Below are 13,966 nucleotides of genomic sequence, written 5' to 3'. Positions count from 1 at the left end.
TCTCGACTATAATAATAATAATAATAATAATAATAATAATAAAATTTATTCAGTAGTGCAAGTATAGCCAGTTGAGTATCGGGTCCGATCAAAGCCATCAGGGACTTGTGGGACCAGACCCTTCACTGGAAAATACAAAAAAGGAAGTTCGCACGGAATAACATCACGTGCAGGAAAAAAAAAGCAAATAACATACAGATGATTCACTTGACAGGATGTAGTCGGAATGCTTGTGTCAGTGACTTGGGTGAAGCTGTGAAGATGAAACTATAGCAAACGTTGTCTTGATCACTGTGTCAATTACAATCATTAAAGTCATAAAAGTAAAAAAAAAAAAAAACACTCAGGCATGAGTATTTTTAAACACTGTAAGAGTACATTCGAAGACACAGTCCTTGAATTCATGAGTCTTTCTCTCAAATATTTCATATCTTAGTAAGAGAAAAAAAAAAAATTATTACTAGAAAGAAAATTATTCAGTCAACGGGTCGAAGACAAAAAAAACATCACGCAATAAATGTAGTCGTCATTTGACATGTCCAGCGATTACCACAAAAAGCACGTACAGCACCATACTACAAAAGAAAAAGAAAATAACATGGGAAAAAGTCACTATCTAGCCACATCGGCAAACATGTTTCTCAGAGAGGTCTTCAGCATTTTGTTTGAGGTAATGGCAAGCAGAGCAGCTGGAACGTCGTTAAAAACTTTTGGCACATAAAAGGAACGAATGCTTTCGCCATAGTGAGTCCTCACTCGAGGAGATTGAAAACGCAGAACAGATCTAAGCTCGCGAGATGGACTGGCCGATTCCTTAAACTCACTATCCCAGAAGTGTCGCCAAATTACTGTTTGAAGAAAGAGTGAATGAAAACACGGTAGCTTAAGTGAAGCAAACAAGCTCGTACTAGATGACATGTGTGTGTTGTATGCTACACTCTTCAGAATTCCCTTTAACGCACGATCAATTCTTGAGTGCCAAAAGAGGGGACAGTTAAAAAATATGCTTATGCCATACCTTAATGTACTATAGGCTAACGCGTGCATAATGCTCTTTCTAATTGACAAAGGTAGAAACGATTTGATATTGTAAAGCAGACATGAGACAGTTCTTAATCGTTGGCATATATATGACATGTGAGAGTTCCATGAGAGATCACTGTCGAAGTGAAGACCTAAATACTTTACGGAGCTAACATATTCAACTGGTGTACAGTTAGAGCATGAGCAATTGGTGTTGTGGAGAAATAGCTGAGAAGTCAAGCTTACAGTTTTTAAAGGGCTATGAAAGCACACCAGCTTCGTTTTTGAAGCGTTTACACGAAGCTTGTTGGCAAAAAACCAGTCCATTATTTTAGCGACATCGATCTGAAGCATTTCAATTGCGCGCTCGTACACTAGATGTCGAGAAAGTATAAGGGTGTCATCGGCATATTGAAATACTTTAGAAGTTGTGATTGACGTTGAAATATCATTTACGTAGATGTTAAAAAATAATGGAGACAAAATAGAGCCTTGTGGAACTCCGGAAGTTAGGAAAGCGAGGGAGCTGTGTACGTTACCAACTGAAACAACTTGGGTACGATTTATTAGAAAACTTTTTAACAATGAATGAAATGGGCCACGAAAGCCCACTCTGTAAAGCTTGTCTAAGAGGATGTTATGGTTTACGGAATCGAACGCCTTGGCAACGTCGATAAAGAGTGCGCACACAAACATGTTATTGTCAAAGGAAGAGTGTAGAATGTCCGAAAATTCTTCAAGAAGATTAATGGTACCACGACCAGTGACGAAACCGTATTGATGTGGCGAAATTATACTGTATTTCTCAAGAAACCCAGACATAGCAATAAATATATGTTTCTCCAATATTTGTGAGATGCAGGACAATATAGAGATAGGCCTGTATGATGAAACATGGTTTGGTACTCCACCCTTAAAGAGTGGAATAACCATGGCCTGCTTTAAGTCGTTTGGAACTTCTCCAGTTTCGAGAAAGTTATTTATCATTACAAGGAGAACATTCTTCAAAGAGTTATAATTTCGGCATAAGTCACGCACTGTTATTCCATCGACACCGGCCGACCTAAAGCGTTTGAAGGCAAATAGGTATGACCGCAGTTCTGGCTCTGAGAGAGGTGGAAGAAAAGCGGAATCAGAGATAGATGAAGTGCCGTCTGCAGGATCCTCATCACTGTCTACCGAGAGTGCGACTGAATTCGCGAAGAACACATTAAAGGCATTAACAGTAGAGGTCAAGTCCGACCCGAAATGTTTTTGCAATGTCTCAGTCGAGTCCTTTTTTTCATGTCCACGAAGCTCATTGACAACTGACCAAGTTTTTCTGGAGTCAGCACGTGCGTTTGCAATCCTTTTAGCATAATATTTTCTTTTTGCTGATCGAATAAGGGCATTCACCCTATTTCTTTGTATTTTACATTCTATTTTGAGATTGGCATTGTTGGGAGAGCGCCGAAACTTCTTCCACAATTGTTCTTTCTGCGTTATACTGTTAATAATATCGGAAGTAAGCCAAGGCAGTGAGGGTTTACGTTTTTTAACATATATAACGGTCATCGATAACTCCCGAAAATTTCTAATGATGTCCACAAACACTGTGTACAAGTTTGTGCTGTTAACCGAGGATAGAAATTCATTCCAATCATATTCTTTAATTAGTCGATCAAAAGTGTTTAAGTCAACCCGCTCTAAACGGCACGGACTCTCGAAATTATAACCTTTTTTGGAGGGAAAAACACATTTACATGCGACAAAAAAATGATCTGCAAGCTTTTGAAAAATGACAGCGGAGTGAATGGAAGCATCTGAAGCTCGGACGTTTATATGATCTAGGCAGGATGATACAATATTTTCATTTAATACTTCTTCACGGGTCGCACTCTGAACGGTAGGTATGATTCCATGCTCTGCAAGTAGTGATAAATAATCACAAACACATTTTTTTGAAGTTTTGAGGGTGTCAATGTTGATATCTCCCACCAAATATAAATGTGCTTCAGTAGACAATTCTTCCAAATTTTCCCTCAGCTCCTCTAAAAAACCAGAGCAGTTAGACGAAGGAGGTCTGTAAAGTGCAAGCAAGCAAACCGTATAGTTAGAATTAGAAACCTTTAGCATCAAGCTCTCTGAGTGTTGAAATTTGACATCAGTTTGAGTTGTTGACCATGAGTTCCTTATAAATACGCCGATTCCTCCTCCTCGAGTAATTGGCCGTGTATAAAAGAAATTTTGAAATCCTAAAATCGTAAACTGTGACAGATGGTCGGCACTGACATTAATTTCTGTTAGCACAATTGCATCAATTTGGTCCCTCATTTGATCAATAACTGTCTTAAATTCATCCCAGTATTTTCGAATACTGCGAATGTTTATGTGTAAGACCATGAAAGAGTCGGTTGAAGAAGAGGAGAACGAACTATTAAACGTGATAAAATCGGCGTACTGTAAAAAACTAGCCATGTTGGTTATGTCATTAGGTCCAGGTCACTTCTCTGTTGAATCCGTACCGGAGAAACGCCCTCATCTTTTCTGGCAAAAATTTGAGCATTTTTGACCCACACAAATTTGTAACCGCGTTCTTTTCCAAGAGCACGTGCTTGCCAGAAAAGTTCTCTGTTGGTCTGAGTTAAGCTGTCGTTGAAATACAGTCTTTCGGGTGGATTGTCACGAGACAATTGCCTGAGCTTACTACGAGCTTGCATCCATTTGTCTTTAGTGGCTACAGATGTAAACTTGACCAAAATAGGTGGTTTTATAGCTCGTTTGCCTGGTAGCCTGAAGACCGAGACGACATCAGCTGGTTGATGTCCCGGAATTCCTAGCTTGTCTGCCAGCCCCGCTAAGATGGAAGGGAGCGCCTCGTCGGGTTTGACGGTCATTCCATGAATTTCCATAATATGTTGGCGACCGCGTTGGTCAGCGTCGTTCAGCTCGGTTTGGAGGCTTTGGATAGTATGTGCCTGTTCGCAAACCGTGTCCTTCAGAGAAGCCACTTCCGTACGCAGCTCGTTCATGTCGGTCGCATGAGCAGACACCGTGGCGAGGAGGCTATCGTATTTCGTTCCAAGGAAAGAAATGGATGTTTGAACCTCCTCCACCGTCACTCTCATGAGATCTATGGTAGGCTTGAGGAGCAAAAGCTCATTCACCTTCGCAGGAAGCTCGAGAAGTAAATTTACACTAGCCTTTAGAGAAAGTAATGAATCTAGCTTTTCGTTGATGGTTAGGATTTGCGCCGCGAGTGTCGTGGAATCGCAGGACGAAATCGAGTCAGAGCTAGCATCTACCCCATCTAGATCAGCACGATTGTTCTTAGAACGGCAAACTTTACATCTCCACTTTTCTTTTTTGTCGGGGCTCATGGCAGTAAACGTGGACTCGGCAATGCCTGAGCACATTTTCCCCAGATGATAGTTATGCTCGCAAACTGAGCATGTCATCAGTCGACCATCTGGCAAAATGCCTTTTTGGCAAGCGTCGCAAACGAGGGACATAATTGTCGAATTATATGCTATTAAAAAAGGTAGAAATAATGTGAGTACTGTAAGCACACCTAGGTAGGCTACACCAGCTAAACAGTATATCAAGAGCAGCTTGGCACGGTCACCGAGAAAATGGAACTTCTCAAAGCACTGATGGTCGGTTACCGGCAAGGCGCGTTCGTGGATGTTCGCTGGTTGGTTCAGGGTTGATGTTGAGTCGCAGAAGGTCGCCGAAAGGCTCGGATGAGCATGGGCACCAACTGCTGACTGAATGGTCGATGTACAGTAATGGCGGTGATGAACGGGGCCGCAGTCACGATCTTCGAAGCAGTAAATCAGAAGCCACGACTGAATGTCGATCTTTGAGCCGGTAAGATGAGGTCGTCTAACTCCCCGTTACACCATTCAGAAGGCGAGTTGAAGGTCATCGGATAAGGATTTTAAATTACAATTCTCAGGGTGGTTAGAACGAGTGCCTGTACATATTCACTTCCTCTTCTTCTCTCAATAATAATAATAATAATAATAATAATAATAATAATAATAATAATAATAATAATAATAATAATAATAATAATATTAATAATAATTCTTTATTTTCTGTGCCTACAAACAACTTTTTAGTCTCCACTGTGGTGCACAAAGTACTAAAATACAAATACCGCAAAATCTAAAATACTCCATACAAATACCACATAAAAAATCTCATTCTAGGCGAAAGGCATCCATTCACGAGTGTTACAGCTATAGTGTTACTCGTGCTTCCTACAGCAGTATGATGAAAGTTTGGTCAAGCTGTTTTACAGTTATATCCTGTTCTAACTGCGGATCCCCTTATTTTCTCTTATTTTCGAGAACTGATCATTTTCCTGCCCCTACAAAATTTCCGCTTAGCAATATGGTGCCGATAAGTAAAATAATCGTATTAATAAATCAGACAAGTTAACCCAACAAATACTTTTCATTCCCTATAAAACGGTACGTAAGAAAATGCCGGTGCCCGTGCCTCCTCTACTTTTTGCGCTGATCTCGAGGGGTCTCGTCGAAGCATTTCTCATTCCCGAAAGAACCTGCGCCGCTCTATTTACAGCCCCTGTAAAGACCTGGGCGGGCTTTCTAATAAAATTTTCTTAGCTCAAACTGTTTAAAAGAAGGCTCTTCAAATCAATCGAAGGAACGGAATGATACATGGCGTCGAGCATTGGGAGCGTAAAGAACGTGGGGGTGTCTTGCAGTCGTGGCAGTAGAAAGTCTTAGCAGATCGTTACGGTACGCACGGTATGAGACCGCTATCTCGGTACAAACCATCGGATGTCAGTATAGTAAACCGCTCAGAAACCAGCTTTAGGAAACCGTGCTCGACCACGGTAACGTACCGTAGTATCTTGTAGCACCTGCAGCTTCGTGTGCATGCGTGCGACACGTTGTACAACTAGGAATCGAATGAAATCGTTCAGTTAAATTAAGATAGAGAACTACGATGTAAAGAAAAAAGAACCTGATGTTATATTTTGTTGGGGCGTTCTATATGCATTTTATACATAAAAAAAAATATAGAAAGTACCTGGGGGTGTTCATCCTAATCCAGGCACGGTTTTGGGGTCAATATTAAGATATTTACAAAAATATGCAATTTTAGGGTCCATTCTCGAGATGAAAAAAAAAAAAAACGCAAATGGCGAGCTTGGCAGATCTGTTTGTTGTTCTTTTTTCAGTGAAATGGCTGTTTCTAGAACAGACGTTTTTTAGACCTGCGGGCGATCGCAACGTTGACCGCTCATTATTCTGTCACTCCTTAAAGGGACACTGACACCCCCAAGAATTTGTTTTTTTCATTTTTTGCCGGGCGATATATTATGGTGTCGGAATACTACCCAATTAATATTTTGCTACAGAGTCATGTATTTTTTCAATGAAGTCAAAAAACGTAACTGCTCGAAACCAAAACCGAAACCCCCGTACCGCACGAAGAAGTGGAGAGAAGAGAATGAGTGGCGGAAGTCACGTGGTTGCGCGCAAACGTGCGATTTTTTTTTTTGCTTTTTTTTCTTTTGCGCGCAGCAGACGAAATGCGTTGCGGGTTCCGTTTGCCGTGCGATTCCTTTGCAGTTATGTTTGTTCCGCTCGCTGTTTTGTACAAGATGAGTTGCTTTGTACATTTAAGTGTTGGCAATTAGTAGTGAGTGCCCGTGGTCGATTCCCGTGATTGGCTCCGAAAAGAATACTCCCAAGATGTTGCGTGAAGAGCTGCCTCACATGTCCCGCATCTGAAAGTGGCATTGTACGGCAGAGGTGTCAAAAATGGAGTCCCATACCATTTAGCTCAGCGACGTATCGTCCACAACAACTGTTTTTTTTTCATTAATAATTGTAAAAATATATATATATAAACCTCGCAAAATGCTTAAAAAAATGTTACGCCCACACTAGGGATCGAACCCGTTCCCGCAGCGCGTAGTTCGGACGTCATTCCACTAAGCTACTGAAGGAACTTTTTTTTTTCTTTATTGCTAGCTACTGAAGGAACTCTTTCGTTCGTAGTAATGCAGCCGATCGACTGTATGTCGGAAAGTTTGCTGCCGATTTCTCTCAAGTTCATGCCCTCCTTTCTTGAAGTCGGGCAGCACCATGCATTGGCCACATTCGCACCTAGTAAAGGTACCGTACACGTGCGTATTCAACTCGAATTAGGCCCTTCGTGCTTGACGTTTGAGCGAACGATGTCTTCAGCCCCGAGAAAGGACGACGGCTCGGCGACATCTTCGTGCAATTGGCTTGCTGGTCGGGCGTGTCGTATGGGATGAACCAATTATTTGGATCGGTCCAAAACTTTTCTTTAGAAGGAAAACAGAATTCGCCGGTTCCGTGAACGACAGTTCTGAAAAAGAGGTCCCACGCTCGTCGTCCGCTGCCATCCGCTAGTCCCAGGAAACTCGAAACGCCGCCATTTCGAGAATTATGCAGTGAACGCGCAGAATGCTTCCGGTTGTCTGTGTAACCTTTTTTTTTTTTTTTTTCAATGAGCATATTTGCAGCTTTTTGTAAGGCACATAAAATGGGTTTCATATAATTTTTTTTTTTTTTAGTATCGACCTTGTGCCTTTAATGACCCACGACTTTGATTAAATTTGGTGGTCGCGTCTATACCTTAGAAAGCTGCCCGTGACCACAGAAAAGAGAGTGAGCGAGACTCGAACTGGCCAGTTCTCGATCGGCGGTCTTCGGGCGGAAAGAAACCGAATTTCGAGCAGCAAATTCTGTTCTGGGTAGTTGGTCTCTCAAATGTCACGTACAACTAAAAACATCGGCGAGCATAAATACCCTGTGAGTGTCCCTTTAAGCAATAGCCTTTGGACTCTTCTCTGATACTTGCAAAATATATTTCATTATGGTAAATGAAATAAAAAGCGAATATTTCATTTATAGGTAATAGACCAAAATGTCTAACAATCTCCGGTTGATGATTTTCGGCTAAGGTTTGCAAGTTCTGACATCAGGCCAATTGCAGTCATACAAACAAGATAATTTATTTTCTATTTATGATCTTGATTTAACTCAATCATACGTTGTTACTAGCAAAGACAACGCAAATAAAAAAGTTGTTTTGGTTCAAAATTTGGTTTTCGAAATATTCGCTCATTTTATAATGAGCGAATATCTCGAAAACCGAATTTTGAACCGAAACAACTTTTTTATTTGCTTTGTCTTTGCTAGTAACAACGTATAAGCGGGTCTACCAAAATATTTACTAATTTTCACATCAAAAATAAATTCCGCTTCGCCGAACGTTTATTCTCCGTCCAAATGTAGTGCTATCGGTTTAAACCATCTTCCAAAGTTTTAGCACTAACCGTTCTCTTATTGAAAAACTATTAACAAACTTTCTTTTTCAATTCATTGAGGAAATTGGGTCGGTTTTTGCCCGTTTTCTGTAACTGGCAGCGTAGACCTCCATCTATTTTAAGGCTCTAACGGCAACCATTTTCTCATTACATTTTTCAGAAAATCCCGTACAACTGCTGAATAAAGTAACGGTTATTGCTGAAACTTTGGCATATGGTTCGGACAGCCAGCGCTACATTCGGGCGGTACGTGAGTTGTTGTTCTTGTTGAATTATGTTTTTTGATGAGATGAGCGGTTTGCCTGTTTGGGCGTGGTGGCTTGAGACAGAAAGGAGGGGGGAGGCTTGGGGGTTTAGGGGGGGAAACGGGGCAGTACATGAGCGTTCGAGTGTGTGTCGTGTATTGTTAGGGTGAAAAATTCCCGGTAAATGTGTTTAGGGAGACATCCACGTATGTAGCAGCATTTAATATTGTGCATATATGTTTGTACGTATGTGCATTTAAAGACCTAGGCCTGAGCTTTTTGGGGGTGATATCAAGGTCCTTAAAATACCTTACGTAGGTCACATGCAAGAACTTACCAAACTTTGCCGAAATTCATTTTAAAAAAGTTTGACTTGTTTCAAAGTTGTTTTTTAAATATTTTTTTTATTTATTAAGTGTGATAAATTTTATACCGAAAGTATCACAAAAGTTTTTAGTTCAGTTGTGTAACAAGTCAAAGAATAGCGAGCGGTCAACCATGCGTTCTCCGACAAGTGAAAGAAACACCAGTTTTCGCCTTGGTCGCTTCGATGATCATTAACTTTAAAAAAAATCCTCTACCATTTCCATTCGCGTTGTCACTCATTTCAAGAATTCCCCCAGAAATTTTTTTTTATTAAAAACTCGATTCTTTACCTGTGACTGAATTGAGATAAAAATTCCAGCTACTGAACTGTCTTATCACAATAAAAAGTTAAAAAGGTCACCTGCCCCTTCCCCCCTCAAGCTAAACCTAATGGCTCGTTTCAGACATCTTATCTTTGTGTCAACTTTTTCTAAATTAAGACATACATGCACTTTGGGAACGTGCGGTCTTCCCTTTATTTAACGCCGCCACGAGATAGTTCGTTTTTGGCACTTTTTGCACTATTCGTGGGCCTACTGGTCAAATTGCGTGTTGAAACATTGCCTCCCCGATCATTGTCGAGTTCTCTACCTAACTTTGCCAACTGAAAGCCAACTTTTCTCTGAACGATGTCGCCGCGTAAATAGGGGGGGTCTGGAGGAATAACGCGCAAAATCTTCGCAAGTTCGACGTTAGTTTTGCGCACCACTTCATGCGAAAACCGGCTTTCACAAGTCGCCATGTGTCTTTCACGGAAAAGCTCCTAACGGTGTATTCACATGACGGAGATTTGTTCCACAGAGAAGAGCAAACGTCATTTGCTCCACATAGAGGAGAGAATGACGACGAACGAGCAGAAAACGTGTCTTCAACGCGCTGCCGCCCAGCCTCCGCAACGCCCCAAAAGGTCGACTTTCCGTGTCCCTAGATGGACGACCAGTGGCCGCATACGCGGAGCCGGAAAGCGAGATCCAACAATTGTCATAGAGGTCGGTGGCCCGGCCTAAAGTAACTGGATTGTGGGCAAGTAGCGCTACAGTGGCCAACATTGCTTAGACGACAAGGCCGTAGTGCTGATAATTTTGCGTCACCTTTGAAGGCCAGCGCTGGACAGAAATAGGAAACGAGTGCTGCGTAAGCGCTCGGGTTCGAGTCAAGTTGGAACCGAACGTTGACGCAGTCGTCGTGTCCAATCTGTGACCGGCGTTGGCCTTCGCTGATGACGTCATCTCATTCAGCACTACGGCTTTCTTATCTAGGTGATGTTGGCGTAGCCGGGATGCAGGATGCTTCAGGAGGACTCGACAGCAGCGCCACCCCCATCGGCCAGTGACATATACCACCTCACCTCGAAACATGAGCGAGAGAGGTCACTGTAGTAGCGCGAAGCTCCCCTTTGGTCGCCATTTTGGCCCTTGAAATTATCAATTTCTCCTTGACGTCTCCATTCTTGGTCAAACGATCTAAATTTGCTAGTGACAGGTAGCTTTATAGAGACGTTTATTGTATACCTAGACTTTGTTATTCACAAACCGGCGAAACAAGCCAACATCTTAGTACCACCACCACAGGTGGTGTCCGTGCTTGAAGGCATTGAAAAATAATATTTTTGTTTTAAAGTGCGCAAGAAGAACAATATTACCGTAAGAGATTCGTGGAGATGGGTATGATTGATAAGTTGAATGCCTACACAGTGCCAAAGACGCTTATATGGGCGAGGAACGCATTCAGTACCATGGTACTCCATGGCGTTCTAGTTCGACTGCCTTAGAACAACACTCTTGAAACATTGAAGATTTGAAGGGGTCAAAATGGCGATTGCCATAGCAACAAAGTCTGATTAGCCAATCGCTTTGCGAGGCTGTTATCGCTTGCTTGTGTCCTACTAACGGGCAGGGAAGGCAATGGCGCTACTTTCACAGGATTCAGTGATCTTAGCCCGGCCATAAAAGAACAGAGCAGGGCAGCACTGATATTATCTCTCTTAATTCTATTTCGCGACGCTGATTGAAGTCACTCGAAAAAGCTAAAGATAAGCGCGAGAAAACTTCGCAGGTTATGTCCCTGGCTGCTTATCATTAGTTGCAAAGGACAAGAGTACTGGATCGCTAAACTCGTCAAACACAAAGATTTTTTGTGTTATGACATAGTGGGGAAAGAGGCGAAAACTTTCCGCGAAGATTTCTTTTCTCACAAACCGGCCAATCTGTGTATCGTCGTGACGTTTTCTTCAATGAAGAAAACGACTCTCTGGGCGTCGAACAAGAGTAGCACGAGATAGCGTGCGGAGACGACCGTGGTTCATACCTGTGACGTCACGACAGAGATTATCATCTGCGACCATCAAGATTGATTATCTGTAAAATTCCCGGCAGAGGCTTGGGGTAATTGCATTCTAAAATCAACACCGTCGAGTTGACAGTGGGTTATCGTTCATACTTTACACCATAAAACAGCATTTACTAAAAAAAAAAAGTCCCTCATTTTTTTTTCGGACTTCTATCTATTTGGTCAAAGGGTAGCCCGACGTGGCTAGGTCAAACCAGCCAAATAGTGTTGTCCGCCTTTGGTAGAAATTCGCCTCCGGGCAATTGTCCTTTCATCGGGAGAAAAAAAGTTTACTGTGTTCTTTCTTTTTCTAAGTACTGACATTTGGCCACGTAAGCCGCCAAAGCGCAGGTGTGGTCGGATTTCCATGATTAGACAAACTGGAACTAATTTTACTTTCACCAACGAAAAGAAGAGTCAGGTTATCAATAATGACGGTGATGTTTTAAGAACATGATGCCTCCGAGCTTCCATCGCCCACAATCAAATATGTCGCGTTCGATTCGAAGACCCACCATTGAATTATTCTTTCACAATTGATAATCTTAGCCCTGACGTCAAGGGCCACAACTATAAAAGGACGCCACTGAACGCGCCTGCACACTACAAGCCCCAGCACGAGTCTCTCGCTTAAAGGTCTTTCATGGCCGCTCGTGAATTCACGGAACGCGAACCCCCTGCTTCTGCAGTTTTTGCAGAAGCAGGGAGTTTGTATTAGGTTTAGCGTTGCCCCTGTGCTGAGCGACATTTTCGTTGAACGTGAAACATTTGAATTCCAGAACCTCAAGAAACATAAATTGGGAAAATTGCATGCTGTGCTGTTTGTTCCTCTTCATAATGGGGTAAGGGGGAGGAGGCGACCACCCTAGCCCGAGACCATAGCCTCCTTTATAGACCATTCCAAAACCAGGATTCAGGTCGGTGCCATTTTCAAAGCTCGTGCGTATGGCGCGTACTTGGCACGCTTACCGAAGCGACGACCATGCGCGTGCTGGAATGTGAGGTTCCCACGCAGGCTTTAATTTTGTAAACATTGGAATAGTGTATATTGCCCAGACATATCAGAAAAATATAATAAAACATTTGGGAGAAGAGATATCCCCCCCTCGCCCTTCCTCTGTCCCGAACATCTTGAACGACGATTTCTGACCCCTTTGTATTACTGTTCGTTTTGATCGTACCCCTCCTTATTTCCCTTCTCCCGGTTCTTTCTCACTACCCCGTCGCCTCCTCTTCTCTCAAACGCTTCCGACGTCAGTCCACACATGGCCTCTAAGTGACCCAAGTAGCGTTGTTGACAGTGGCGGACGATGTGCTCTAATCCCACGTAGGAATGCCACGTACATTCCGCACGGCTCCACAATATTGCCGCGCGCGCAGCTGGCCAAGTAGGTAGCGCGCGCGTGGCCTAACGGTTATCGCGCTTGCTTTCCGCGCTGAAAGCCGGGGTTCGATTCCTGGCCGCGGAGGCACATTTTTGTTGACTCTGTAAATAATGTTCTGGTAAATTTGAGAACCATGCTGCTTGTTCGAGGTCGGAATGTTCTACACGCCGAACCTTCTACGCAGATTATTCCAGAAGCCCACACGTGTACATAAGGGGCTCCGCGTGGCGATCTGCATTCAGTCTCGCCCCAGCGTTCGACTCTGCTGTCACGCCGACTTCGACGCCCGCGACGCTCTGTTATTACCTTTTGCACCCTTTTATATTTGGCACAAGTTCGCCACATTAAACGTTTATTTCTTCTTGTTTATTTATTGTTTTTGGTCACCACCCGTGACATTTTGGTGGAGGTGCTGGGTAACGCATGCCCCTGCCGCGTACCCCTCCGAGGACCCGCAGTGCAAGTCGACGCCAAGCCCACGAAGAACCAACGAAGGCACTACCGAGATCCGGTTCAGTCGTCGCACCCAAGGCCTACACCCGGAATTCAGACTTCTGCCGCCCAGGACCAAGCAGCCAACGAAGCCGACGATGGCCAACCAGTCGCCGACCCCCGCCGCTCCTGCCGTCGTCTACCTGCCCGCCGCTCCCCGTACGCCGACTCCCTTCCACGGCGAGATCCACGAGGATGTCGAAGACTGGATCAAGCACTACGAGCGTGTGGCGCGCCACAACGGATGGACTGCGGAGCAGTGCCCCCAGAACCTCTACTTTTCGCTGGAGGGTACTGCGAGGCATTGGTTCGAGAATCACGAGGCTTCGCTTACGTCGTGGGACATCTGTGTGGCCGAGTTGCAGCGGACGTTCGCCACCCTACACCGACGGGAGAAGGCAGAAGATCTCCTCCGAATTCGAACGCAGGGCCCCGACGAAAGCGTCACAAGCTTCGTAGAAGATGTCCTCCGCCTGAGCGCCCGTGCCGACCCACGAGCCACAGACGACAAGAAGCTGCGGGTCCTCATGCGCGGGGTGAGAGACGACATCTTTGGAGGCCTCGTGCGCAACCCGCCGGGCACCGTCGAAGCCTCCGTCACCGAGGCGACAAACATCGAGCGCGCCCTCCAAGCGCGCGCTTCCCACTACCAGCGACATCCAAGTGTCGCTGCAACCGCGCTGCTTGGCGGCGAGAACGCTCCTGGTACGGACATCCGCGAAATTATCCGGGAGGTCGTCCGGGAGGAACTCCGCCAGTTGCTGCCAGCCGCAAGTCGTCCAGCGACACTCTCCATTGCCGAGGCT

General features: G+C 44.1%; 1 protein-coding gene across 1 annotated transcript in view; it reads right to left on the bottom strand.

Moving 5' to 3' along the window:
- Positions 1-4,514, bottom strand: part of LOC115331334 — a 5,912-nt gene extending 1,398 nt beyond the window's left edge. Inside the window, exon 1 of the mRNA XM_042289018.1 lies at positions 3,618-4,514. Within this exon, the coding sequence (XP_042144952.1) occupies positions 3,618-4,514 (897 nt within the window). The remainder of the gene's footprint in view (positions 1-3,617) is intronic.
- Positions 4,515-13,966: the final 9,452 nt, after the last annotated feature.

The sequence above is a fragment of the Ixodes scapularis genome, unplaced genomic scaffold (assembly GCF_016920785.2).
Source record: "Ixodes scapularis isolate PalLabHiFi unplaced genomic scaffold, ASM1692078v2 PGA_scaffold11__112_contigs__length_91849675, whole genome shotgun sequence".
NCBI classification, from domain to species: Eukaryota; Metazoa; Arthropoda; class Arachnida; order Ixodida; family Ixodidae; genus Ixodes; species Ixodes scapularis.
This window is presented reverse-complemented; position numbering and strand designations above follow the sequence as displayed.